Source organism: Argopecten irradians, chromosome 12, assembly GCF_041381155.1.
Source record: "Argopecten irradians isolate NY chromosome 12, Ai_NY, whole genome shotgun sequence".
NCBI lineage: Eukaryota > Metazoa > Mollusca > Bivalvia > Pectinida > Pectinidae > Argopecten > Argopecten irradians.
The window spans coordinates 18,473,366-18,499,581 of NC_091145.1; the positions used below are offsets into that span (position 1 = coordinate 18,473,366).

A 26,216-nucleotide genomic window follows, 5' to 3' on the forward strand; every position below is an offset into this window, starting at 1 on the left:
ATTACATGTTAGAACTAACGTAGTGACCAGCTGATATAGGTCTGTCCACTGTAACAATACACAATATTACATGTTAGAACTAACGTAGTGACCAGCTGATATAGGTCTGTCCACTGTAACAATACACAATATTACATGTTAGAACTAACGTAGTGACCGGCTGATATAGGTCTGTCCACTGTAACAATACACAATATTACATGTTAGAACTAACGTAGTGACCAGCTGATATAGGTCTGTCCACTGTAACAATACACAATATTACATGTTAGAACTAACGTAGTGACCAGCTGATATAGGTCTGTCCACTGTAACAATACACAATATTACATGTTAGAACTAACGTAGTGACCAGCTGATATAGGTCTGTCCACTGTAACAATACACAATATTACATGTTAGAACTAACGTAGTGACCAGCTGATATAGGTCTGTCCACTGTAACAATACACAATATTACATGTTAGAACTAACATAGTGACCAGCTGATATAGGTCTGTCCACTGTAACAATACACAATATTACATGTTAGAACTAACGTAGTGACCAGCTGATATAGGTCTGTCCACTGTAACAATACACAATATTACATGTTAGAACTAACGTAGTGACCAGCTGATATAGGTCTGTCCACTGTAACAATACACAATATTACATGTTAGAACTAACGTAGTGACCAGCTGATATAGGTCTGTCCACTGTAACAATACACAATATTACATGTTAGAACTAACGTAGTGACCCGGCTGATATAGGTCTGTCCACTGTAACAATACACAATATTACATGTTAGAACTAACGTAGTGACCAGCTGATATAGGTCTGTCCACTGTAACAATACACAATATTACATGTTAGAACTAACGTAGTGACCAGCTGATATAGGTCTGTCCACTGTAACAATACACAATATTACATGTTAGAACTAACGTAGTGACCAGCTGATATATATTTTAACTTTATTTTATATTTTAAAAGTTTTGAATTAAAAAACAATATACATTATAAAAATGAAATAAAAAAAAGCAACCTACTCAAGCGTGACCAATATGTATTCTGTTTTTGCATATTATAGTTATATCTGCCCTTGCGTGTAGGTACTGATTGTGACGTTATGTGTGTGCAAGTGACTTTGAATAGAATAGCAAAGTCAAACAAATACATTTTCAGGTCAAATTCATCAGAAAATTTCAGGTGAATTTCTGGTTCAGATCTTTTCAGGTCAGATTCACCTAGACATTTGACAGGTATAGATCTTTTCTGGTCAGATTCACCAAGACATTTGACTGGTATAGATATTTTCTGGTCAGATTCACCTAAACATTTGACTGGTATAGATCTTTTCTGGTCAGATTCACCTAGACATTTGACTGGTATAGATATTTTCTGGTCAGATTCACCTAGACATTTGACTGGTATAGATATTTTCTGGTCAGATTCACCTAAACATTTGACTGGTATAGATATTTTCTGGTCAGATTCACTTAGACATTTGATAGGTATAGATCATTTCTGGTCAGATTCACCTAGACATTTGACCGGTATAGATCTTTCCAGGTCAGACTCACCTAGACATTTGACTGGTATAAATCTTTTCTGGTCAGATTCACCTAGACATTTGACTATCTCCAAACATATATAACCATACCTGGTCCATCCACAGCCCCTGGGAAGCCAACCAGTTTTCCATCCCCGCCGTCCTTGGAACCAAGAACATCAGGAATACCACAGTTATGGATAGGCACCTTGATGTGTAGGTACTTGTGGCCAAGAAGGAGCTCCGACAGATCCACTTTGGTGGTACCATATGGATCCCATGGTTTATTCCTCCCTGTGAATGGGTTATGTAGGGTTCTCCGACCTGTCAATCAAAATAAGGTCAAGGTCACATATATAACAATGACAAAGGAAACAAGCGTGATAAAGAAATTTTAACTTAATTATGTTATGAAAAGTGAAAAAAATCTTTGTTGTTGTCCAATTTCTTTTTTGGAAGAGATTGGAAATATCAGCAAGATATAACTGCCTCCATCTTTATCAATGCAGGACGTGACAGGATAGGCGGGGGGAGAGAGGACAGATTGGGACAAGACAGACATGGAATAAAACTATAAGCCACCTCCTTTTATAAATGGGTCATACAAATGGGTGATACAGGGAGCTCAATTTCAGGAGGTATATCCCATTGAAGGCAGTTAACTAAAGTACCTTGTAATGGTGGGTAAAGGCTAATTTGAAGGGAAATGAAACAAACTACAGTTGATGTGTAGATGAAGTGGCATCTTTTTGAGGAGAGAGTAACCTCCCTTGCCATATTTACGGAGTAGTCCCTGTTAATACCAGAATTATCTCCCCTAACTAAATGATGAACCTACTGACACCAGAGTAACTTCCCCTGACTTACTTGTGATGGTGCCAACATTGCTGATCTTTTCATCTTCCAAGTCATCTCCAAACAGAGTTGGTTTGAGTCGGACATCCTCCTCACGACGATCTCGGTCATGAACTTCAATCTCCAGCGGAGGACCGTTCAAATACTGACGAAGTTCGGATGGATCTAACGTACCTGTAAAGTAATCATGTGTTAACAGTGAAACAAGTTAACTTTTTGAGAGTTCACAATATTCCATTTGGTGTTTTTTTTCATCGAGACAATACTTGAGCGTCTGAGTCATTTACCCTCCCCAGGTTATCAACTGGATTCTATTTGACAATGATTATAAAATATGTAACAGTAAATATATCAATCATCTTGTTTGCACAGATGTTAACATATAAGCATTCTTTTTTTTTTGAAAGAAGAAAAAAGTATTTGGTGAAAAAAGCCAACATATAGTGCAAAAAACGATGTTGTGCAGAAAACATTAAAAACAAGCGTTTTACCATTGAGCCACAAAGCCCTAGATACAACTGAATTTTTTCCCAGTCGAACTACTTATAAAGTCTAGCCAACAGTTAGTTCCATGTTGTCATCACTTCTTACTGTTGGCGGTGATATTATTTAGCGCTTTTCGTGTTAAGACAAGAATGTGCTAAATAATAATAGTGTCATATTGCATTTCATGTATGTAATGATTATGTCAAAATAATGTGAATGTACAATATCATCATTTTGCAAACTTGTTCAAAATGATTGTGCCAAATTTTTACAGTAGTGTATATGAACGTACCTGTTAGTACCACATTGACATCGTCCCAGTAGATATTCCGGGCGTGGTCTCGACCGGCACTGGTGTGTACAGGCTGTTTGAAGAACTCATACTTACAATACACTGGTTTACACCTGGAAAAATATAGATAATGTAAAATTAAAGGAAACTATCATATACCAGATTGCATTTAATGTATATGTGGATACCTGTAAATGTAATTACAACATATAAAATGAGTTTCAAGAACACAAAGGAAAAATATTGAAAAAAATTCCTCAAACTTATTTAAAGTTTCAATACCAGAAAAAAACATAGTACAACAAAATATAAAGATTTTTATCCTGCAACTGTCCCACATACTGACCCATAAAGTTCTACTGCCAGATAAACTTGTGCTTTATCTGTCAATACACATAAACTTGTGCTTTATCCGTTAATACAATCACATGAATTTGTTCCATATCTGACGGAACTTTTTCTATCTTGACCCAGAACTCAAACCTTCAAGTGAATGAAATGTCATTCATTCCCGCTAAAACGTGACGTCACATTCACTGGAATGACGCCTTTTTTACGATATCGAAAATCTCGTGTGGCGGTGTCGTATTTTTCTTGGCTAATGGCAAAGGTATGTATTGTAAAGTAATTTTTTAATGGGTATTTATTGCTTTTGAGTATTCATATTGTTTCAGTGATATATCACACTGAAGAGAATTACGGATGCTGTTTGTGAATGCGCTTATTTATTTCCCACAGCAGTAAATGAATATTTACCTCCACATCAAAGAAGCGTCTCATAAATAACTGTCAATTTGCTTTCGTTTTGAATGCCATAATGGTTGTAGGATAAACAGAATACATGGTTAGTATCTTACAATACAAGTTTTATTTTGGTACTCGACACAGAAAGCCGAGATGACAAGGCATCTCGGCTTTCCTAAGTCTCGCACCAAAAAAAACCTTGTACTTTAAGATACTAACCATGTATTCTCTATATACATATCAATAAATAGAATAATTTATGCGTCTAATTCTGGAGTTCTGCGATCCCAAAATGACATGGGTAAAATACAATTTACCATTGATAAGTCCCACCTTCTGATGATTATATCACAAGAATCAAATCAAATGATGATTTTATAATCACTGGACGTCGGGACTTATTGATGGTAAATTTTAATTTACCCACGTCATTTTGGGATCTCAAACCCCTGATATACATTGATCACATATAAGCCAACTCGCCCAACAATAGCTGGTTCCATATCAGACGTGCGTACCTCATTTTCAGTTCTGGGTAGCTGATAGGAGAGTCAGGTAGATTCGTACAGGAATGAACCTTTATGATCATTGGATTAAGTTCCAGTTTCTGTTTCTCTGACATGATTGGTCCGTCTACCTTGAGGCTGATAAAACAATCCTCTACGCCCATCACAGGCTCAGCCAGGCGGCTGGTCACACTCTTCATTCCTGAAGAAAAATATTGTATTAGTTAAATTTGATTTTGCATGTTGATTTTGTTTTCATAGCTTTAAGAAAAACATTATGCTTGGTATATTGGATATTGATAAAATTGCTGTTTTTACAATCAGGTATTTCATTTCCTTGTGTTTTACACTTCATTTACAACAACTAACGATCATTGCAGTGATCATGGTGGCCGAGTGGTTCAGATGTCCCAACATATTTACCACTACAAGCTCTCCACTTCTGCTGTTAGTTTAATCCCATGTGGGGCAGTTGCCAGATACTGACCTCTGCTTGGTGGTTTTTTCTAAGTACTCTGGCTTTCCTCCACCAACAAACCTGGCATGTCCTTAAATGACTCTTGCTGTTAATATGGCGTTAAAGTAATATAACCAAACCAATCATTTTTAAGCCTGTCTCCTTGATATATCTACCTGTGATTTACTACTACATAATGGTTTGAACATAAGACCACAGGTACATCACAGCTTAGTAGTAGAATGACAGACATCTTGAATCAATTATCCATTCAGACCCGAATGTGGATGCCAGGTAATCAGAGGTAAAATATCACACACCTTAGCCACTAAGCCACTGTGACCCTAAAGTGCTCAGCTAGTAGAAGAATATCTACCTCCTTAACGCTTTAATCCACAGTAACCTTAAAATCATAGCAATATGCATTAAGTACTTTTAAGCAGTTTGAGGACAAGCTAGGTTAACATTTAGGAGGTAGAGGAAAGACAAGAGTTACCCAGAGAAAGATCCACCAACAAGTGGTCAGTGACTGAAAACTGCCCCACATATGGGATTCAAAATCAGGGTTTATGGTAATAAGTCAGGACTTTTGATGCCTGTAAAAGTGTTTTAAGCATTCCAATACCTGTAAAGAAGTTGGCCATTCTAACTGGGATCATACAGGTCCCAAACTTGAAAATCTGGTCTGCAGCTTGCTGGGCAGCTAATTGAGCAGCATCAGATTTCTTCTGTCTCTTTATTCTTTGAGCTTCCTTTAAAGCCTCAATTCTAGACCCTGTGAAACAGACGTTGACATATTACATATCATATTATTGTTTTGTTTTCCATAAATCTTAAGACAAGAAAGCACATTCATGATTCCGGCCAAAACCAAACATTGACCTACATATCGATTTCACCCCACACCAAACCTTGTGCTACATAATGTTTCCGCCCATGTCAAACTTTAAACTACATTAAAATTTAGGCTCACATCAAACTTTGACCTATATCACGATTTCTGCGCCAACTAAACTTTGACCTATACACGATTTCTTCGCCCACCAAACATTGACCTATATAACAATTTCTGCCCCCACCAAACATTGACCTACATATTGATTTCTGCCCCCACCAAACATTGACCTATATAACAATTTCTGCCCCCACCAAACATTGACCTATATAACGATTTCTGCCCCCACCAAACATTGACCTATATAACGATTTCTGCCCCCACCAAACATTGACCTATATAATTATTTCTGCCCCCACCAAACATTGACCTATATAACGATTTCCCCCCACCAAACATTGAACGATTTCTGCCCCCATCAAACATTGACCTATATTACGATTTCTGCCCCCACCAAATTTGACCTATATAACAATTTCTGCCCCCACCAAACATTGACCTATATAACGATTTCTGCCCCCACCAAACATTGACCTATATCACGATTTCTGCCCCCACCAAACATTGACCTATATAACAATTTCTGCCCCCACCAAACATTGACCTATATAATTATTTCTGCCCCCATCAAACATTATACCTATATATAACGATTTCTGCCCCCACCAAACATTGACCTATATAACGATTTAACATTCTGCCCCCACCAAACATGGATCTATATCACAATTTCTGCCCCCATCAAACATTTACCTATATCACGATTTCTGCCCCCACCAAACATTGACCTATATAATAATTATTTCTGCCCCCATCAAACATTTACCTATATAACGATTTCTGCCCCCACCAAACATTGACCTATATAACGATTTCTGCCCCCACCAAACATTGACCTATATAAATTTCTGCCCCCACCAAACATTGACCTATATAACGATTTCTGCCCCCACCAAACATGGACCTATATAACAATTTCTGCCCCCATCAAACAACCTATATAAGATTTCTGCCCCCACCAAACATTGAACCTATATAACATTTCTGCCCCCACCAAACATTGACCTATATAATTCGGGATCTGTTGGGACTCGTGTAACGGCATTGCACGTGGTGAGTTATAATTTCAACACATATGCCAGCGCACAAACAGCCGCTGACTAACTACATGTATATTTGGTGTACAAAGTTAGCGAGCGTATGTAAGTAACATGAAGTATTTAAGATTATATGATATGTATATAAAACTGTCCCTCGCACTTCGATTTGTTGATGTTGTTTTTTAACTAAACATGCCGTGGCAAGACTGTCACTTCTTTCAGACATTTTGTTGCAAGCTTCCGTTTGTTGCTGCGGCCTCGCTTTGGAAAAATACGTCATGTTCTATGTAAAGCTTGACTTTGCTCTATTTTTAGAGGAGTATTTTTCCTGGTCAAGCTAGGCAACTGACCACCCATATTTTTCGCTGTATGCATTGAAAATAATCTGAAGATTATATCTATGTATAGGATAAATTTCAATTTCTTAGTCTTTTATATTTCACTGGGCGAAACCTACCTTTAAATGTTGAAACACGCTGCTAGCTTTCTTTTACATGATGCATCAAAAATTTGAAATATGTATTTTAATAGTAAACATGTTAGAAAATTTATGGTAAAAAATATCTGACAGAATTGAATTTTTAGCAAATAGGTATTTGAAGTAAATAAGAAACATGCAATGCCTGTAACTACCCTACCTGTCATCCTGGGAATCCAGGAACATGTTATGTCTGTAACTACCCTACCTGTCATCCTGGGAATCCAGGAACATGTAATGCCTGTGACTACCCTACCTGCCATCCTGGGAATCCAGGAACATGTTATGTCTGTAACTACCCTACCTGCCATCCTGGGAATCCAGGAACATGTAATGTCTGTGACTACCCTACCTGCCATCCTGGGAATCCAGCAACACGTAATGTCTGTAACTACCCTACCTGCCATCCTGGGAATCCAGGAACATGTAATGTCTGTGACTACCCTACCTGCCATCCTGGGAATCCAGGAACATGTAATGCCTGTAACTACCCTACCTGCCATCCTGGGAATCCAGGAACATGTAATGCATGTAACTACCCTACCTGCCATCCTGGGAATCCAGGAACATGTAATGTCTGTGACTACCCTACCTGCCATCCTGGGAATCCAGGAACATGTAATGCCTGTAACTACCCTACCTGTCATCCTGGGAATCCAGGAACATGTAATGCATGTAACTACCCTACCTGCCATCCTGGGAATCCAGGAACATGTAATGCCTGTAACTACCCTACCTGCCATCCTGGGAATCCAGGAACATGTAATGTCTGTGACTACCCTACCTGACATCCTGGGAATCCAGGAATATGTAATGCATGTAACTACCCTACCTGCCATCCTGGGATTCCATGAACATGTTATGCCTGTGACTATACCCTACCTGCCATCCTGGGAATCCAGGAACATGTAATGCCTGTGACTACCCTACCTGTCATCCTGGGAATCCAGGAACATGTAATGTCTGTGACTACCCTACCTGCCATCCTGGGAATCCAGGAACATGTAATGCCTGTAACTACCCTACCTGCCATCCTGGGAATCCAGGAATATGTAATGCATGTAACTACCCTACCTGTCATCCTGGGAATCCAGGAACATGTAATGCCTGTGACTACCCTACCTGCCATCCTGGGAATCCAGGAACATGTAATGCCTGTGACTACCCTACCTGCCATCCTGGGAATCCAGGAACATGTAATGCCTGTAACTACCCTACCTGCCATCCTGGGAATCCAGGAACATGTAATGCCTGTAACTACCCTACCTGCCATCCTGGGAATCCAGGAACATGTAATGCCTGTAACTACCCTACCTGTCATCCTGGGAATCCAGGAACATGTAATGCATGTAACTACCCTACCTGCCATCCTGGGAATCCAGGAACATGTAATGCCTGTAACTACCCTACCTGCCATCCTGGGAATCCAGGAACATGTAATGTCTGTGACTACCCTACCTGTCATTCTGGGAATCCAGGAATATGTAATGCATGTAACTACCCTACCTGCCATCCTGGGATTCCATGAACATGTTATGCCTGTGACTATACCCTACCTGCCATCCTGGGAATCCAGGAACATGTAATGCCTGTGACTACCCTACCTGACATCCTGGGAATCCAGGAACATGTAATGTCTGTGACTACCCTACCTGCCATCCTGGGAATCCAGGAACATGTAATGCCTGTAACTACCCTACCTGCCATCCTGGGAATCCAGGAATATGTAATGCATGTAACTACCCTACCTGCCATCCTGGGATTCCATGAACATGTTATGCCTGTGACTATACCCTACCTGCCATCCTGGGAATCCAGGAACATGTAATGCCTGTGACTACCCTACCTGTCATCCTGGGAATCCAGGAACATGTAATGTCTGTAACTACCCTACCTGTCATCCTGGGAATCCAGGAACATGTAATGTCTGTGACTACCCTACCTGTCATCCTGGGAATCCAGGAATATGTAATGCCTGTGACTACCCTACCTGCCATCCTGGGAATCCAGGAACATGTAATGCCTGTGACTACCCTACCTGCCATCCTGGGAATCCAGGAACATGTAATGCCTGTAACTACCCTACCTGCCATCCTGGGAATCCAGGAACATGTAATGCCTGTAACTACCCTACCTGCCATCCTGGGAATCCAGGAACATGTAATGCCTGTAACTACCCTACCTGTCATCCTGGGAATCCAGGAACATGTAATGCATGTAACTACCCTACCTGCCATCCTGGGAATCCAGGAACATGTAATGCCTGTAACTACCCTACCTGCCATCCTGGGAATCCAGGAACATGTAATGTCTGTGACTACCCTACCTGTCATTCTGGGAATCCAGGAATATGTAATGCATGTAACTACCCTACCTGCCATCCTGGGATTCCATGAACATGTTATGCCTGTGACTATACCCTACCTGCCATCCTGGGAATCCAGGAACATGTAATGCCTGTGACTACCCTACCTGACATCCTGGGAATCCAGGAACATGTAATGTCTGTGACTACCCTACCTGCCATCCTGGGAATCCAGGAACATGTAATGCCTGTAACTACCCTACCTGCCATCCTGGGATTCCAGGAACATGTAATGCCTGTAACTACCCTACCTGCCATCCTGGGATTCCAGGGACATGTAATGCCTGTGACTATACCCTACCTGCCATCCTGGGAATCCAGGAACATGTAATGCCTGTGACTACCCTACCTGCCATCCTGGGAATCCAGGAACATGTAATGTCTGTGACTACCCTACCTGTCATCCTGGGATTCCAGGAACATGTAATGTCTGTGACTACCCTACCTGTCATCCTGGGAATCCAGGAACATGTAATGCCTGTAACTACCCTACCTGCCATCCTGGGAATCCAGGAACATGTAATGCCTGTGACTACCCTACCTGCCATCCTGGGAATCCAGGAACATGTAATGCCTGTAACTACCCTACCTGCCATCCTGGGAATCCAGGAACATGTAATGCCTGTGACTACCCTACCTGTCATCCTGGGAATCCAGGAACATGTAATGCCTGTGACTACCCTACCTGCCATCCTGGGATTCCAGGAACATGTAATGCCTGTAACTACCCTACCTGCCATCCTGGGATTCCAGGAACATGTAATGCCTGTGACTACCCTACCTGTCATCCTGGGAATCCAGGAACATGTAATGCCTGTAACTACCCTACCTGCCATCCTGGGAATCCAGGAACATGTAATGTCTGTAACTACCCTACCTGCCATCCTGGGATTCCAGGAACATGTAATGCCTGTAACTACCCTACCTGCCATCCTGGGAATCCAGGAACATGTAATGCCTGTAACTACCCTACCTGCCATCCTGGGATTCCAGGAACATGTAATGCCTGTAACTACCCTACCTGTCATCCTGGGAATCCAGGAACATGTAATGTCTGTAACTACCCTACCTGCCATCCTGGGATTCCAGGAACATGTAATGCCTGTAACTACCCTACCTGCCATCCTGGGAATCCAGGAACATGTAATGCCTGTAACTACCCTACCTGCCATCCTGGGAATCCAGGAACATGTAATGCCTGTAACTACCCTACCTGCCATCCTGGGATTCCAGGAACATGTAATGCCTGTAACTACCCTACCTGTCATCCTGGGATTCCAGGGACATGCAATGCCTGTAACTACCCTACCTGTCATCCTGGGAATCCAGGAACATGTAATGCCTGTAACTACCCTACCTGCCATCCTGGGAATCCAGGAACATGTAATGCCTGTGACTACCCTACCTGCCATCCTGGGAATCCAGGAACATGTAATGCCTGTAACTACCCTACCTGCCATCCTGGGATTCCAGGAACATGTAATGCCTGTGACTACCCTACCTGCCATCCTGGGAATCCAGGAACATGTAATGCCTGTAACTACCCTACCTGCCATCCTGGGAATCCAGGAACATGTAATGCCTGTAACTACCCTACCTGTCATCCTGGGATTCCAGGAACATGCAATGCCTGTAACTACCCTACCTGTCATCCTGGGAATCCAGGAACATGTAATGTCTGTAACTACCCTACCTGCCATCCTGGGATTCCAGGAACATGTAATGCCTGTAACTACCCTACCTGCCATCCTGGGAATCCAGGAACATGTAATGCCTGTAACTACCCTACCTGCCATCCTGGGAATCCAGGAACATGTAATGCCTGTAACTACCCTACCTGCCATCCTGGGAATCCAGGAACATGTAATGTCTGTAACTACCCTACCTGCCATCCTGGGAATCCAGGAACATGTAATGTCTGTGACTACCCTACCTGCCATCCTGGGATTCCAGGAACATGTAATGCCTGTAACTACCCTACCTGTCATCCTGGGATTCCAGGGACATGCAATGCCTGTAACTACCCTACCTGTCATCCTGGGAATCCAGGAACATGTAATGCCTGTAACTACCCTACCTGCCATCCTGGGATTCCAGGAACATGTAATGCCTGTAACTACCCTACCTGCCATCCTGGGAATCCAGGAACATGTAATGCCTGTGACTACCCTACCTGTCATCCTGGGATTCCAGGAACATGTAATGCCTGTAACTACCCTACCTGCCATCCTGGGATTCCAGGAACATGTAATGTCTGTGACTACCCTACCTGCCATCCTGGGATTCCAGGAACATGTAATGTCTGTGACTACCCTACCTGTCATCCTGGGATTCCAGGAACATGTAATGCCTGTGACTACCCTACCTGTCATCCTGGGATTCCAGGAACATGTAATGCCTGTAACTACCCTACCTGCCATCCTGGGATTCCAGGAACATGTAATGTCTGTGACTACCCTACCTGCCATCCTGGGATTCCAGGAACATGTAATGCCTGTAACTACCCTACCTGTCATCCTGGGAATCCAGGAACATGCAATGCCTGTAACTACCCTACCTGCCATCCTGGGAATCCAGGAACATGTAATGCCTGTAACTACCCTACCTGCCATCCTGGGAATCCAGGAACATGTAATGTCTGTGACTACCCTACCTGTCATCCTGGGATTCCAGGAACATGTAATGTCTGTGACTACCCTACCTGTCATCCTGGGATTCCAGGAACATGTAATGCCTGTAACTACCCTACCTGCCATCCTGGGATTCCAGGAACATGTAATGCCTGTAACTACCCTACCTGCCATCCTGGGATTCCAGGAACATGTAATGTCTGTAACTACCCTACCTGCCATCCTGGGATTCCAGGAACATGTAATGTCTGTGACTACCCTACCTGTCATCCTGGGAATCCAGGAACATGTAATGCTTGTAACTACCCTACCTGCCATCCTGGAATTCCAGGAACATTTTATGTCTGTGACTACCCTACCTGCCATCCTGGGAATCCAGTTTCTTGTTGGACACGCCCACTAAAGTTTTGGGGGTGGGTGATTCAGTTCTGCCGGTGGGAGATGGTGGCTTCTCTGGTTCATTCTTAACTATAAATACAAGAAATTCAACAGTGTTATTCTACATTCAAAGTTGTTTCTTTTGGCAAGCATACAACCAAAATTTTCATCTCAAAGTCTTTTACATCTTAAGTCAGAAATTGTATATTTGAACAGGTTACCATATATTTTAAGTTTGACTGCACAATAAAGGTAATGCTTGATAGCTACAATGTTGCATATTTCATGTGATACATGGCTGATTGTAAAATGAATAAGAGCAATAACTAGAACTGTCATCCAGGAGGCTACTTAGACCCATTGGGGAAAGTCAGGGTCTATATTGCTCAGAATATTATTGCAGAGATATACTTTTGCAGTTTCTAAATCTGATTACACTCATAAATTTTAATCGCACAAGGATACTAGGATAAGATTTAAGTGGCATTAATTACTCATCTGCCTCAAAAATAAAACAAAGTAAAACCAACCTTCTTTCTTTTTGGTAGAAAATGTAACTTGTGTTGGAATGGAACGGGTATCTTGGCATTTTTTCGGCTGCATTTTCGTGTAGCTCTTGGACTGACGTAAAACAATGCCCTTCACACCCTTCTTCTCCTCCTCACCTGTAAGAAGGGGAGATAACTATTATAAGAAAGTGGAATTAATTTATATCTGACTAGCTAGTAGGAAGTGTTTACCTGGTAAAGGGAGTGGAAATATTACTATGGTGGGCACAGCTCCAATAGTATGGATAAATTATTTAATAGAATGGAAGTAAATTACAAGTAATTTTTTATTAATACTGTAACAATAAATATAGGAGGATGTAGAAATCTGACAATATATTAGTGCTAATATTATGGATTTGATTAATAGATAGATTATGTAAATTAAACTATGCAAATTAGCTGTTTATAAGCTAAATATATAAATGAGAGTTTTCCAACACTGAAATAAGCTATTTAGATACTTTAACCAAAAGGTTTCAACATATATGAATAAATATATCAATATATATATTTTGTCATGAGACTTAAATTATTGTAAACACACGTAGTACTACTACAGGTGTGAGTCTCATGAGGACTATTGATTCACAATAATAAACATGTGATCCTGATCAGTAATAATGTCTAAGTTACTATAATCAAATTATTCCGCTAGTCTCAAAAGGCAGGAATTTCTATGTGTAATTATATATCAACATTTAAAAATCATCAGACATAGACATGTTTAAAATCAATCATATTACTAAATAATAAATGTCTAACAATGAAATTGTAATATGTGTAATTACATGTGAACATTTTAAAAATCATCAGACATGGATGTGTATAAGAAACCTGTACTACAACTAACAAACATATAACTACGGTGACTTATACACCAAGTGTACCCCACAAATCCCACACATCATCAAACATGATCAATCCACATTACAGACACCATTTACTCAAATTTTTCTTCATGTTCATCTATATGTGTCAAGTAATGATGATAGGTCTAAAAATTCATCTGAGAAGGTACATTCTAGGATGCCATGCATAACATAGCATGACATCAAATTGGAATAAAAAAAATTAGATAAACAAAAGATCATTTGGTTACCATATCTAAATTATACCCATATGAGGTTGGTCACATGATCAGAAATGAACAAGTTAAGATCACATGATCAAAAATGGAACAAGGAACAAATCACATGATGAGAAATGGACATGATCAGAAATAGAACAATTCATTATTAGAAACAGAACAAGATCATGTGATTAGAAATGGAACAATGAACAAGATTATGTGATTAGAAATGTAACAATGAACAAGATCATGTGATTAGAAATAGAACAATGAACAAGATCATGTGATAGAAATAGAACAATGAACAAGATCATGTGATCAGAAATAGAACAATGAACAAGATCATGTGATTAGAAATGTAACAATGAACAAGATCATGTGATTAGAAATAGGACAATGAACAAGATCATGTGATCAAAATAGAACAATGAACAAGATCATGTGATCAGAAATAGAACAATGAACAAATCATGTGATTAGAAATAGAACAATGAACAAGATCATGTGATTAGAAATGTAACAATGAACAAGATCATGTGATCAGAAATAGAACAATGAACAAGATCATGTGATTAGAAATGTAACAATGAACAAGATCGTGTGATCAGAAATAGAACAATGAACAAGATCATGTGATTAGAAATGGAACAATGAACAAGATATGTGATTAGAAATGTAACAATGAACAAGATCATGTGATCAGAAATAGAACAATGAACAAGTTCACTTGATCAGAAATGGAACTATGAACAAGATCATTTTTTTTTATAATTCTTTTATCTTTAAATCATATTGATATTACAATTGATCATCATACTCTATTATTATTATTCAATGTAATGTAATTCAATACGGTTTTTTTTCTGTGTTCACTTTTTCACACATACATTCACGCATACACACATACATGACCTGAAAAGATCATAAGGTCAGAAATGGAACAATGAAGATCACCTGATCAGAAATGGAACAATGAACAAGATCACATGATCAGAAATGGAACATAAACTAGATCACATGATCAGAAATGGAACATAAACTAGATCACATGATCAGAAATGGAACAATGGATTGAATCACATTACATGGGAAAGCTTAAGATTTATTTCTAAGTTTGAATCAACAATTAACCTGTGCTTCAAAGTAACACCTGGGCAATCATGCAAAGTAAAACATTTAAAAAACAACATGCAAACTTTCACTACTACAGCTAAGATAGTGACAAAACATGTAGCCATGTGATCATTCTCATCCCCTAGGTGTATCAACATGTACAAACCACAAACTTAACAAACAATGCAACATACTCATTTTCATGAAATTTTCTTTTTCGTCATTACTCATTGCTTGTTCTGAAATAAAATTGTGTTGATGACAAAAGAATGAGTGTTGTGTAAAAAAAATCAAAATCAACAAAAAAAAATATCGATATGTATACATAGATTTAGAGATGTTAGAAACGTTAAGATGTTGATAAATTATCAATATTAGATTGTTACTATTTATTGTAATCTCTGCATGCCCAAGTTTCATCAACAACCCTCATTTTTCAACGGACAATTCAGTCTAAGAGTACATTAAAATTGGCACATATTTCGGAAACAAACCAGTTCTAATAGAAATTAAATTAGTTTGTTTTACTGTGATATGCTGGAAAAGCCGAACGATACATTTATGTCATATTTTGCTTCATGGTTATGTAACAGAATTAGCCTCACTGAATTGTCCCTTTAAGGAGATTCTTAACTTCAAATTCTCCATAAAAATTCATTACAGAAGAAAAATTGATGTCAAGAAATTCGTTAAAGTTAAGAAATATGTTCATGAAATTGGGCCCAAAACTATAGTTAGTCCTATAGTCTTATGCCATTAATAGTAAACTGTTACACGCGAGTTTAACTACATTCTTTATACCAATAATAAAACTGTTATACATTTTTACTGTTAGTATATCACACTGGTTAGATTACACTTGAAATTGGCAAGTTAATTAATTAATTGATTTGATAATTGTAGAGGAATATTTACCTGGTTTTGTGGAAGGTAGTTTGAAGTTAAGAGGCCGATCCCACCGGGCACTCGTGCTGAGTTTAGTGTTAACTTTACTGTTTGTCTTCATCTTGTCAGTTTCGTCCCAAATCCGCAGTTCTACTGTGTGGTTAAACAGCTTCATCAGGAGGTCTCTGGACACATTCACCGTGTTACTGAAACGGTAATATAGTAACATTACATAGTCTCTGGACACATTCACCGTGTTACTGAAACGGTAATATAGTAACATTGTATAGTCTCTGGACACATTCACTGTGTTACTGAAACGGTAATATAGTAACATTGTATAGTCTCTGGACACATTCACTGTGTTACTGAAACGGTAATATAGTAACATTGTATAGTCTCTGGACACATTCACCGTGTTACTGAAACGGTAATATAGTAACATTGTATAGTCTCTGGACACATTCACCGTGTTACTGAAACGGTAATATAGTAACATTGTATAGTCTCTGGACACATTCACTGTGTTACTGAAACGGTAATATAGTAACATTGTATAGTCTCTGGACACATTCACTGTGTTACTGAAACGGTAATATAGTAACATTGTATAGTCTCTGGACACATTCACTGTGTTACTGAAATGGTAATATAGTAACATTGTATAGTCTCTGGACACATTCACTGTGTTACTGAAACGGTAATATAGTAACATTGTATAGTCTCTGGACACATTCACTGTGTTACTGAAAATGGTAATATATTAACATTATACAGTCTCTGGACACATTCACCGTGTTACTGAAACGGTAATATAGTAACATTATATAGTCTCTGGACACATTCAACGTGTTACTGAAACGGTAATATAGTAACATTGTATAGTCTCTGGACACATTCACCGTTTTACTGAAACGGTAATATAGTAACATTATATAGTCTCTGGACACATTCACTGTGTTACTGAAACGGTAATATAGTAACATTGTATAGTCTCTGGACACATTCACTGTGTTACTGAAACGGTAATATAGTAACATTGTATAGTCTCTGGACACATTCACTGTGTTACTGAAACGGTAATATAGTAACATTGTATAGTCTCTGGACACATTCACCGTGTTACTGAAACGGTAATATAGTAACATTGTATAGTCTCTGGACACATTCACTGTGTTACTGAAACGGTAATATAGTAACATTGTATAGTCTCTGGACACATTCACTGTGTTACTGAAACGGTAATATAGTAACATTGTATAGTCTCTGGACACATTCACTGTGTTACTGAAACGGTAATATAGTAACATTGTATAGTCTCTGGACACATTCACTGTGTTACTGAAATGGTAATATAGTAACATTGTATAGTCTCTGGACACATTCACTGTGTTACTGAAACGGTAATATAGTAACATTGTATAGTCTCTGGACACATTCACCGTGTTACTAAAACGGTAATATAGTAACATTATATAGTCTCTGGACACATTCACCGTGTTACTGAAACGGTAATATAGTAACATTGTATAGTCTCTGGACACATTCACTGTGTTACTGAAACGGTAATATAGTAACATTGTATAGTCTCTGGACACATTCACTGTGTTACTGAAACGGTAATATAGTAACATTGTATAGTCTCTGGACACATTCACTGTGTTACTGAAACGGTAATATAGTAACATTGTATAGTCTCTGGACACATTCACTGTGTTACTGAAACGGTAATATAGTAACATTATATAGTCTCTGGACACATTCACTGTGTTACTGAAACGGTAATATAGTAACATTGTATAGTCTCTGGACACATTCACCGTGTTACTGAAACGGTAATATAGTAACATTGTATAGTCTCTGGACACATTCACCGTGTTACTGAAACGGTAATATATTAACATTGTATAGTCTCTGGACACATTCACCGTGTTACTAAAACGGTAATATAGTAACATTATAGTCTCTGGACACATTCACCGTGTTACTGAAAGGGTAATATAGTAACATTGTATAGTCTCTGGACACATTCACTGTGTTACTGAAATGGTAATATAGTAACATTGTATAGTCTCTGGACACATTCACTGTGTTACTGAAATGGTAATATAGTAACATTGTATAGTCTCTGGACACATTCACTGTGTTACTGAAACGGTAATATAGTAACATTGTATAGTCTCTGGACACATTCACTGTGTTACTGAAACGGTAATATAGTAACATTGTATAGTCTCTGGACACATTCACTGTGTTACTGAAACGGTAATATAGTAACATTGTATAGTCTCTGGACACATTCACTGTGTTACTGAAACGGTAATATAGTAACATTGTATAGTCTCTGGACACATTCACTGTGTTACTGAAACGGTAATATAGTAACATTGTATAGTCTCTGGACACATTCACTGTGTTACTGAAACGGTAATATAGTAACATTATATAGTCTCTGGACACATTCACTGTGTTACTGAAACGGTAATATAGTAACATTATATAGTCTCTGGACACATTCACTGTGTTACTGAAACGGTAATATAGTAACATTGTATAGTCTCTGGACACATTCACTGTGTTACTGAAACGGTAATATAGTAACATTATATAGTCTCTGGACACATTCACTGTGTTACTGAAACGGTAATATAGTAACATTATATAGTCTCTGGACACATTCACTGTGTTACTGAAACGGTAATATAGTAACATTGTATAGTCTCTGGACACATTCACTGTGTTACTGAAACGGTAATATAGTAACATTATATAGTCTCTGGACACATTCACTGTGTTACTGAAACGGTAATATAGTAACATTATATAGTCTCTGGACACATTCACTGTGTTACTGAAACGGTAATATAGTAACATTATATAGTCTCTGGACACATTCACCGTGTTACTGAAACGGTAATATAGTAACATTGTATAGTTCTCTGGACACATTCACTGTGTTACTGAAACGGTAATATAGTAACATTGTATAGGCTCTGGACACATTCACTGTGTTACTGAAATAGTAATAATGTGTTTCAAATGATAAAAGGCATATATCTGTATGTTCACTATGACAGATTATGTGCCATGAGTGTGGAAAGAGTTATAATATGGCATAGAGTTTTTTCGTCTACAGCTTGTATGTATTTTGCTCCCTTATAAGTGACCAGGACCTATGTTACAATGTTTTAAGCGACCTGGGCGATAGTAAAGTATGGAGAATACAGTAATTTGATTGGCTAGTACATACTTTTCAATCCAGCTAATCCATGTAAGATCCCCTTCCTGCCACGTTCTCAGCACTCTGGAATCATGCTCGGTGAAGATCTTGACAGCAGGGCCATATGAAACCACGTCAGATTTTATGAGCTCTTCCTCGTCAGGGAGGAGATAATATTCGATATGGTACCATCTCTGAGGCCGCGGCTTCTCTATCATCCTCTTTTCCTTCTTAACCATGTCCTTAATGTCTGGCTGGTCCTCATCTGAATAAGGGGAGATAATTAATCAAATTTATTCAGGGGAGATACTTTAGTACTTCAAGGGAGATAATTTCATGTAAAATATAGTTAACAAGTAACAGTTGTAAATGGTCATTCAAATGTTACACAAATATGAAAATTAGATGTAATGAATGAAAGAAATTACATGATTTACATTTACAGCAATATGAGCTTCAAAAGTGGTAATGAAATGTGATATAATAACGAAATGTAAGTGTATCTATTAATCAGGGGTAAATACTCTATGACACATTGTATTCATCAATTTGCAAAAGAAAAAAAAATATTGATATACTTATTTACAATTATTATTATTAGGTAAATCATATGTTACTTTAACTTGAAAACATCAATAACGTTGAATGTTTATAAAAAAACGTTTCCCAGGGTATATTAGATGACTACATTTTAAAGATCATATATATTTTTTGTAAAGCACATCAAAAATTTTCGAATTTCATTATGACAAATAATTATTGATATAAAATAAAGTATTTCTAAATATCTTTTTTCTAAACCAGGTCAAATGACTAAAATGCTTAAATGATAATAAATTGAAGTAAAAAAAAAAACCAAAACAAAATACTCAAAAAACAACCAAAGATGCAAATCCGCTAAAAATATATGAAGAAAGCTGCATCACTAAAATATGTTAAAAAGCATGGAAAATGATGTCTAACAGCCTTTTAATTTCAAGTGATCTTGAAATTTATGTGAATTAATAAACAAATAATGCAATGTATAATTATCTAATACACATGTACATACACACTTCTACTGAAGATGACAAATCAGAATCAATCAACCACAGATATTCTAAAAACAAGAATCAAACTTTTGATGTGTCGAAGTTTACTTCACAAGAAAACTAAACTAACAAATATGATATGCAATCACGCTGAAATAACATGCAAACATGAGACATGCTGGCAACATGCTGGCAAATGTCGCTGACAACATGCTAGTTACACGTTTAGGACACGCTGGTGAAGATTGAGGACACATTAGTGACACATCGAGGACACATTGGTAATAGATAGTAGGTGCGACAGCCTACCGATGGTGTTTTGAGAATTAGCCAGTGCTAATAGTCGACTATATGGTCCTGTAACAGTGCTTGGTGTTGTATTTATACCTATACTGGAGCACCGTGACATATCAATGTCTGAAACATGTACAGCACACACATTTGTGGATTAATTTGTAATTATAACCGTCCAACTTAACAGTAAGGAATGATGCATTGATTTGATGGATGAACAAAAATGACCTTAAAAAATCAGATTTGAGATATCAAAATGACATGGGTAAAGTAGGATTTACTGATGAGCAATCCCACCTTCCAGTGATTGTGATGTCATATTTTGATAATTGATGATATTTGTGATTTTTGTGATGTCACAATCACTGGAAGGCGGGACTACTTTCAGTTCTACAGTAAGTCGTACTTTACCCACATTGTTTTGGAGTTTCAGTACCCCTGTATTATGGTGTTCTCTGTCTTGTTACCGTTAGTTATCAAACACACTTGCACAGCCCCTAAACACTACAAAAAAAGTCAACAAAACATTTTCCTTGCAACAGATTTTCAAATGTAGGTAAAATCGCATTAGTATAAACCAACTGATTTGCATGACAATTTCATTTCGCGTTTTCAGACCTAGTGATTTTTTGATAACGATTTAATTTTGCGCTTTATAGTTTCAAAACTTATTGTTCTTCAAAACTTATTGTTCTTGTAATTGAAATGTCTCTAGTTGCCCCCAAAATATGCAAAAAAAAAAAAAAATCTTATATAACAATTGATTGATTAACAGTATGCAAGACACCATAATGAAGTTTTTAGCATATATTGTTGATGGCATTCTGATATATCAAGAGTTACTTCCCTTAGTTTCACTCTGTCAGTATCAACGGAGTGAAACAAAGGGAAGTAAGTCTGATTGATCAGAATATGTAGATGGTAGATATTTGCAGTATATCAGGTACTATCAATATCTTCAAACATTTCAATAATTAGGGTTGGAGGTAAAAAGACCAATTGACCTCTGACCTGTACTTATTACAACCAACATTCCCTATTAAGACATCGGTATGTACGAGAGCATTAATGTTACAATTATAAGGTTAATGTCAAATTTCAGACTAACTACAAAAATAATAAAAAAACACCCTTATTTTATCTTAAGTAGGTACAGTAATTATACAGTTTAATAGCAGGAAAAAGGCGATTATATATTTATCTATCTCCATAATTGTTCTTTTGTCTTGATAAAAACAAATTCATTGAAAAATGATGACTGTATCATGAAAATTATCAAAAAATTAAAGTAGCATGAAATCAATGTAGATTTAATCACCTTACCCGTCCTCCCATCTGAAAAAGGGGACATTTTTTCCACAGCTTTCTTAATCCCTTATCTTGATTCTTAATAAATATTGATTAAGATGATTCTTCTGAAATTGAAATCATCAGCAAATCTCTATTCCAATATACGATCTCTGATACATGTCCGAGGAGGCAGGATACCATTCAGACAAGTGAGGGGGCTACACTATTCCACAGAATCAATATGCATGGCATGTAACGATGAGAAAATGTTCTTGTAGAAAAATCAATGTTCACGATCACCATATGAATACAAATAAGCCGCCTATGCAATTATTGTATTGATTTGTGAATAATGTTGGGGGTTCCAACAAACTGTTGAAGTGTTTTCCGATGTCCTATTCTAACACATGTTGCTGATTCAGGCCATCATCCTCACAGCTTTCGAATGCACCCATCACATCGATTTCTTTGCCGTAGCTTCTTATCAATTTAGTTAAAGACAATTTCCATTGATTCCGATAAACCATCTTTCTCTTTTCTGATAATCTTTCTGTTCCCTGATTAAAACTATTTCTGAATTTTCTGTTAATATAATGATTTTTTTTTTCTTTTTTTTTTTAAATACAGACATATTTTGCCCCTTTATTTTTTGACATGATATTCTGATCACAATTATAGCTAAGTGTAGCTAAGTACATCATTTTCCATATCGTTTTAACAAGATATTTCAATGAAACAGATGAAAATCTCTCTCTCTATTTAATTTCAAAATAGTCCTATTGCTATTGACAAAATTTCCCTTTATTTACTGACAAATTACCTGCTATTTACTGAGAAATATATTTCCATTTTAATGACAAACTACTGTATCCTTTTATTTAATTTCACTGTCATAACATCCCTCTCGTTACCCACAAGATGCCACGCTATTCCTCCATTGAAAGTCAGCCCCTCTTTTTAATGACAATCTAATACTATTTACTGTGTTACAGAAAATGGCAAAAATGGAGCTGGTACAAAGTGTAAAGGGGATCAGAAGAGCGGTGGAGTATACAGACATGTTGGAACAGTGTACAAAAATGGGAGATAAAGAAAATGGCTTTAACCCATATAAAGATAAAGGATAAAGACTATGGAATTAACCCATAGAGTTTCTGTAAATGTACATGTTGACATCACCTGTACACCTGTACATGTTGACATCCTCTGTACATGTTGACATCCTCTGTACATGTTGACATCACCTGTACATGTTGACATCCCCCGTAAATGTTGACATCACCTGTCTATGTTGACATCACCTGTACATGTTGACATCCCCTGTACACCTGTACATGTTAACATCCCCCGTAAATGTTGACATCACCTGTACATGTTGACATCAGATGTACATGTTGACATCACCTGTACATGTTGACATCACCTGTACATGTTGACATCACCTGTACATGTTGACATCACCTGTACATGTTGACATCACATGTATATGTTGACATCACCTGTACATGTTGACATCACCTGTACATGTTGACATCACCTGTAACATGTTGACATCACCTGTACATGTTGACATCACATGTACATGTTGACATCACCTGAACATGTTGACATCACCTGTACATGTTGACATCACATGTACATGTTGACATCACCTGTACATGTTGACATCACCTGTACACCTGTATATGTTGACATCTCCCGTAAATGTTGACATCACCTGTACATGTTGACATCACCTGTACACCTGTACATGTTGACATCACCTGTACACCTGTACATGTTGACATCACCTGTACACCTGTACATGTTGACATCCCCTGTACATGTTGACATCACCTGTACATGTTGACATCACCTACATGTCTGGTTACATCACTGTACATGTTGACATCACCTGTACATGTTGACATCCCCTGTACATGTTGACACTGCCACCTGTAATGTTGACACACCTGTACATGTTGACATCATCCCCCTGTTGACACCCTGTACATGTTAACATCACCTGTACATGTTGACATCACCTGTATATGTTGACATCACTGTACTGTTACTAACTGTACATGTTGACATCACCTGTACATGTTGACATCACCTGTACATTGACATTGACACATCTTTATGGAATGATGACATTACTGTACATGATTATGGACATGTCTGACATGTCAATTTAGATAACAGCGTACTTGTATTCCATCACCAGTCATGATCAGAGAACAAAATGACCTATGATAAATTGATAACAGCTTATGTACATGTTGACATCACCTGTACATGTGTGACATCTGACTGTTGACATCACCTGTACATGTTGACATCACCTGTACATGTTGACATTCATCACCTGTACATGTTGACATCACCTGTACATGTTGACATCACCTGTACATGTTGACATCACCTGTACATGTTGACATCACCTGTACATGTTGACATCCCTGTACATGTTGACATCACCTGTACATGTTGACATACCCTGTACATGTTGACATCACCTGTACATGTTGACATCACTTGTACATGTTGACATCACCTGTACATGTTGACATCACCTGTACATGTTGACATCACCTGTACATGTTGACATCACCTGTACATGTTGACATCACCTGTACATGTTGACATCACCTATACATGTTGACATCACCTGTACATGTTGACATCACCTGTACAATGTTGACATCAATGTACATGTTGACATCACCTGTACATGTTGACATCACCTGTACATGTTGACATCACCTGTACATGTTGACATCACCTGTACATGTTGACATCACCTGTACATGTTGACATCACCTGTACATGTTGACATCACCTGAACATGTTGACATCACCTGTACATGTTGACATCACATGTACATGTTTACATCACCTGTACATGTTGACATCACCTGTACATGTTGACATCACCTGCACACCTGTATATGTTGACACCACCTGTACATGATGACATCACCTGCACACCTGTATATGTTGACACCACCTGTACATGTTAACATCACCTGTACATGTTGACACACTGACACCTGTACATGTTGACAGTTACACACCTGTACATGTTACATCACTCACATCACTGTACATGTTAACATCACCTGTATATGTTGACATCACCTGTACATGTTGACATCACCTGCACACCTGTATGACACCAATGTACATGTTAACATCACCTGTACATGTTAACATCACCTGTACATGTTGACATCACCTGCACACCTGTATATGTTGACATCACATGTACATGTTAACATAACCTGTACATGTTAACATCACCTGTACATGTTGACATCACCTGTACATGCTGGCATCACCTATAGAGACCCCTACCAGACTATTGACACAAATTTGATGGCCATTTAATAGGAAATGATTGAACTAGTTACTGCAGTCAATGATTAATGAGAAGACAATGGATACTGACATGCAAACTAATGACGGCAATTATAGATAACAGCAGCTACTTGTATTCCCAATCACCTAGTCACAGCTATCCCAGGCCGACTTAACGAGCTGCCAACATGCAAGGCTTCCTTAGTGGTACTACAAGTTCAGTCAATAAGGGATGTGTATTGGATGTGTATGGCAATTACCACATCACACGGAAAACAATGATGTAGATATACAATGGGGATATCAACTGTAGATACTAACACACGTAATACACTTCATATGTCAGCAAATAACATGTCTAGTACAGAGACATTATAGGATTTGTGTTGGGTGTACCATAAATGGGATCCTTCTCAAATAAAATGGGTTCCCTGGTATAATTTTATGGACCCTCAGAAAAAAGTGGCGTCTTTATCATTTTCTTTGTTGAAAATGATATGTAGATGGCATAAACAAGATACATTGTATGATAGGGGTTTCAAGGTTATAAAAATTGTCAAAAAAAAAAGATGAGTGGGTTAGAGGAGCTAGTGAAACTACAGGAGACATTTTATGTTTAAAGTTATATGTGCCATAACTGTATATGGGAGAAAATTTTGACAAGTTATTTTTTCTTCAGTAATCTACTGAAAGACATAAGT

At 38.0% G+C, this 26,216-nt stretch overlaps 1 protein-coding gene across 1 annotated transcript in view; it reads right to left on the minus strand.

Moving 5' to 3' along the window:
* Positions 1-26,216, minus strand: part of LOC138304977 (uncharacterized) — a 50,402-nt gene that overhangs the window by 20,481 nt on the left and 3,705 nt on the right. The window contains exons 4-13 of the mRNA XM_069245395.1: positions 19,592-19,826; positions 16,372-16,547; positions 15,651-15,695; positions 13,254-13,388; positions 12,709-12,813; positions 5,503-5,652; positions 4,433-4,622; positions 3,171-3,283; positions 2,405-2,566; positions 1,649-1,861 (exon numbers count right to left, since the gene is read on the minus strand). Of these exons, the coding sequence (XP_069101496.1) occupies positions 1,649-1,861; positions 2,405-2,566; positions 3,171-3,283; positions 4,433-4,622; positions 5,503-5,652; positions 12,709-12,813; positions 13,254-13,388; positions 15,651-15,695; positions 16,372-16,547; positions 19,592-19,826 (1,524 nt within the window). The remainder of the gene's footprint in view (positions 1-1,648; positions 1,862-2,404; positions 2,567-3,170; positions 3,284-4,432; positions 4,623-5,502; positions 5,653-12,708; positions 12,814-13,253; positions 13,389-15,650; positions 15,696-16,371; positions 16,548-19,591; positions 19,827-26,216) is intronic.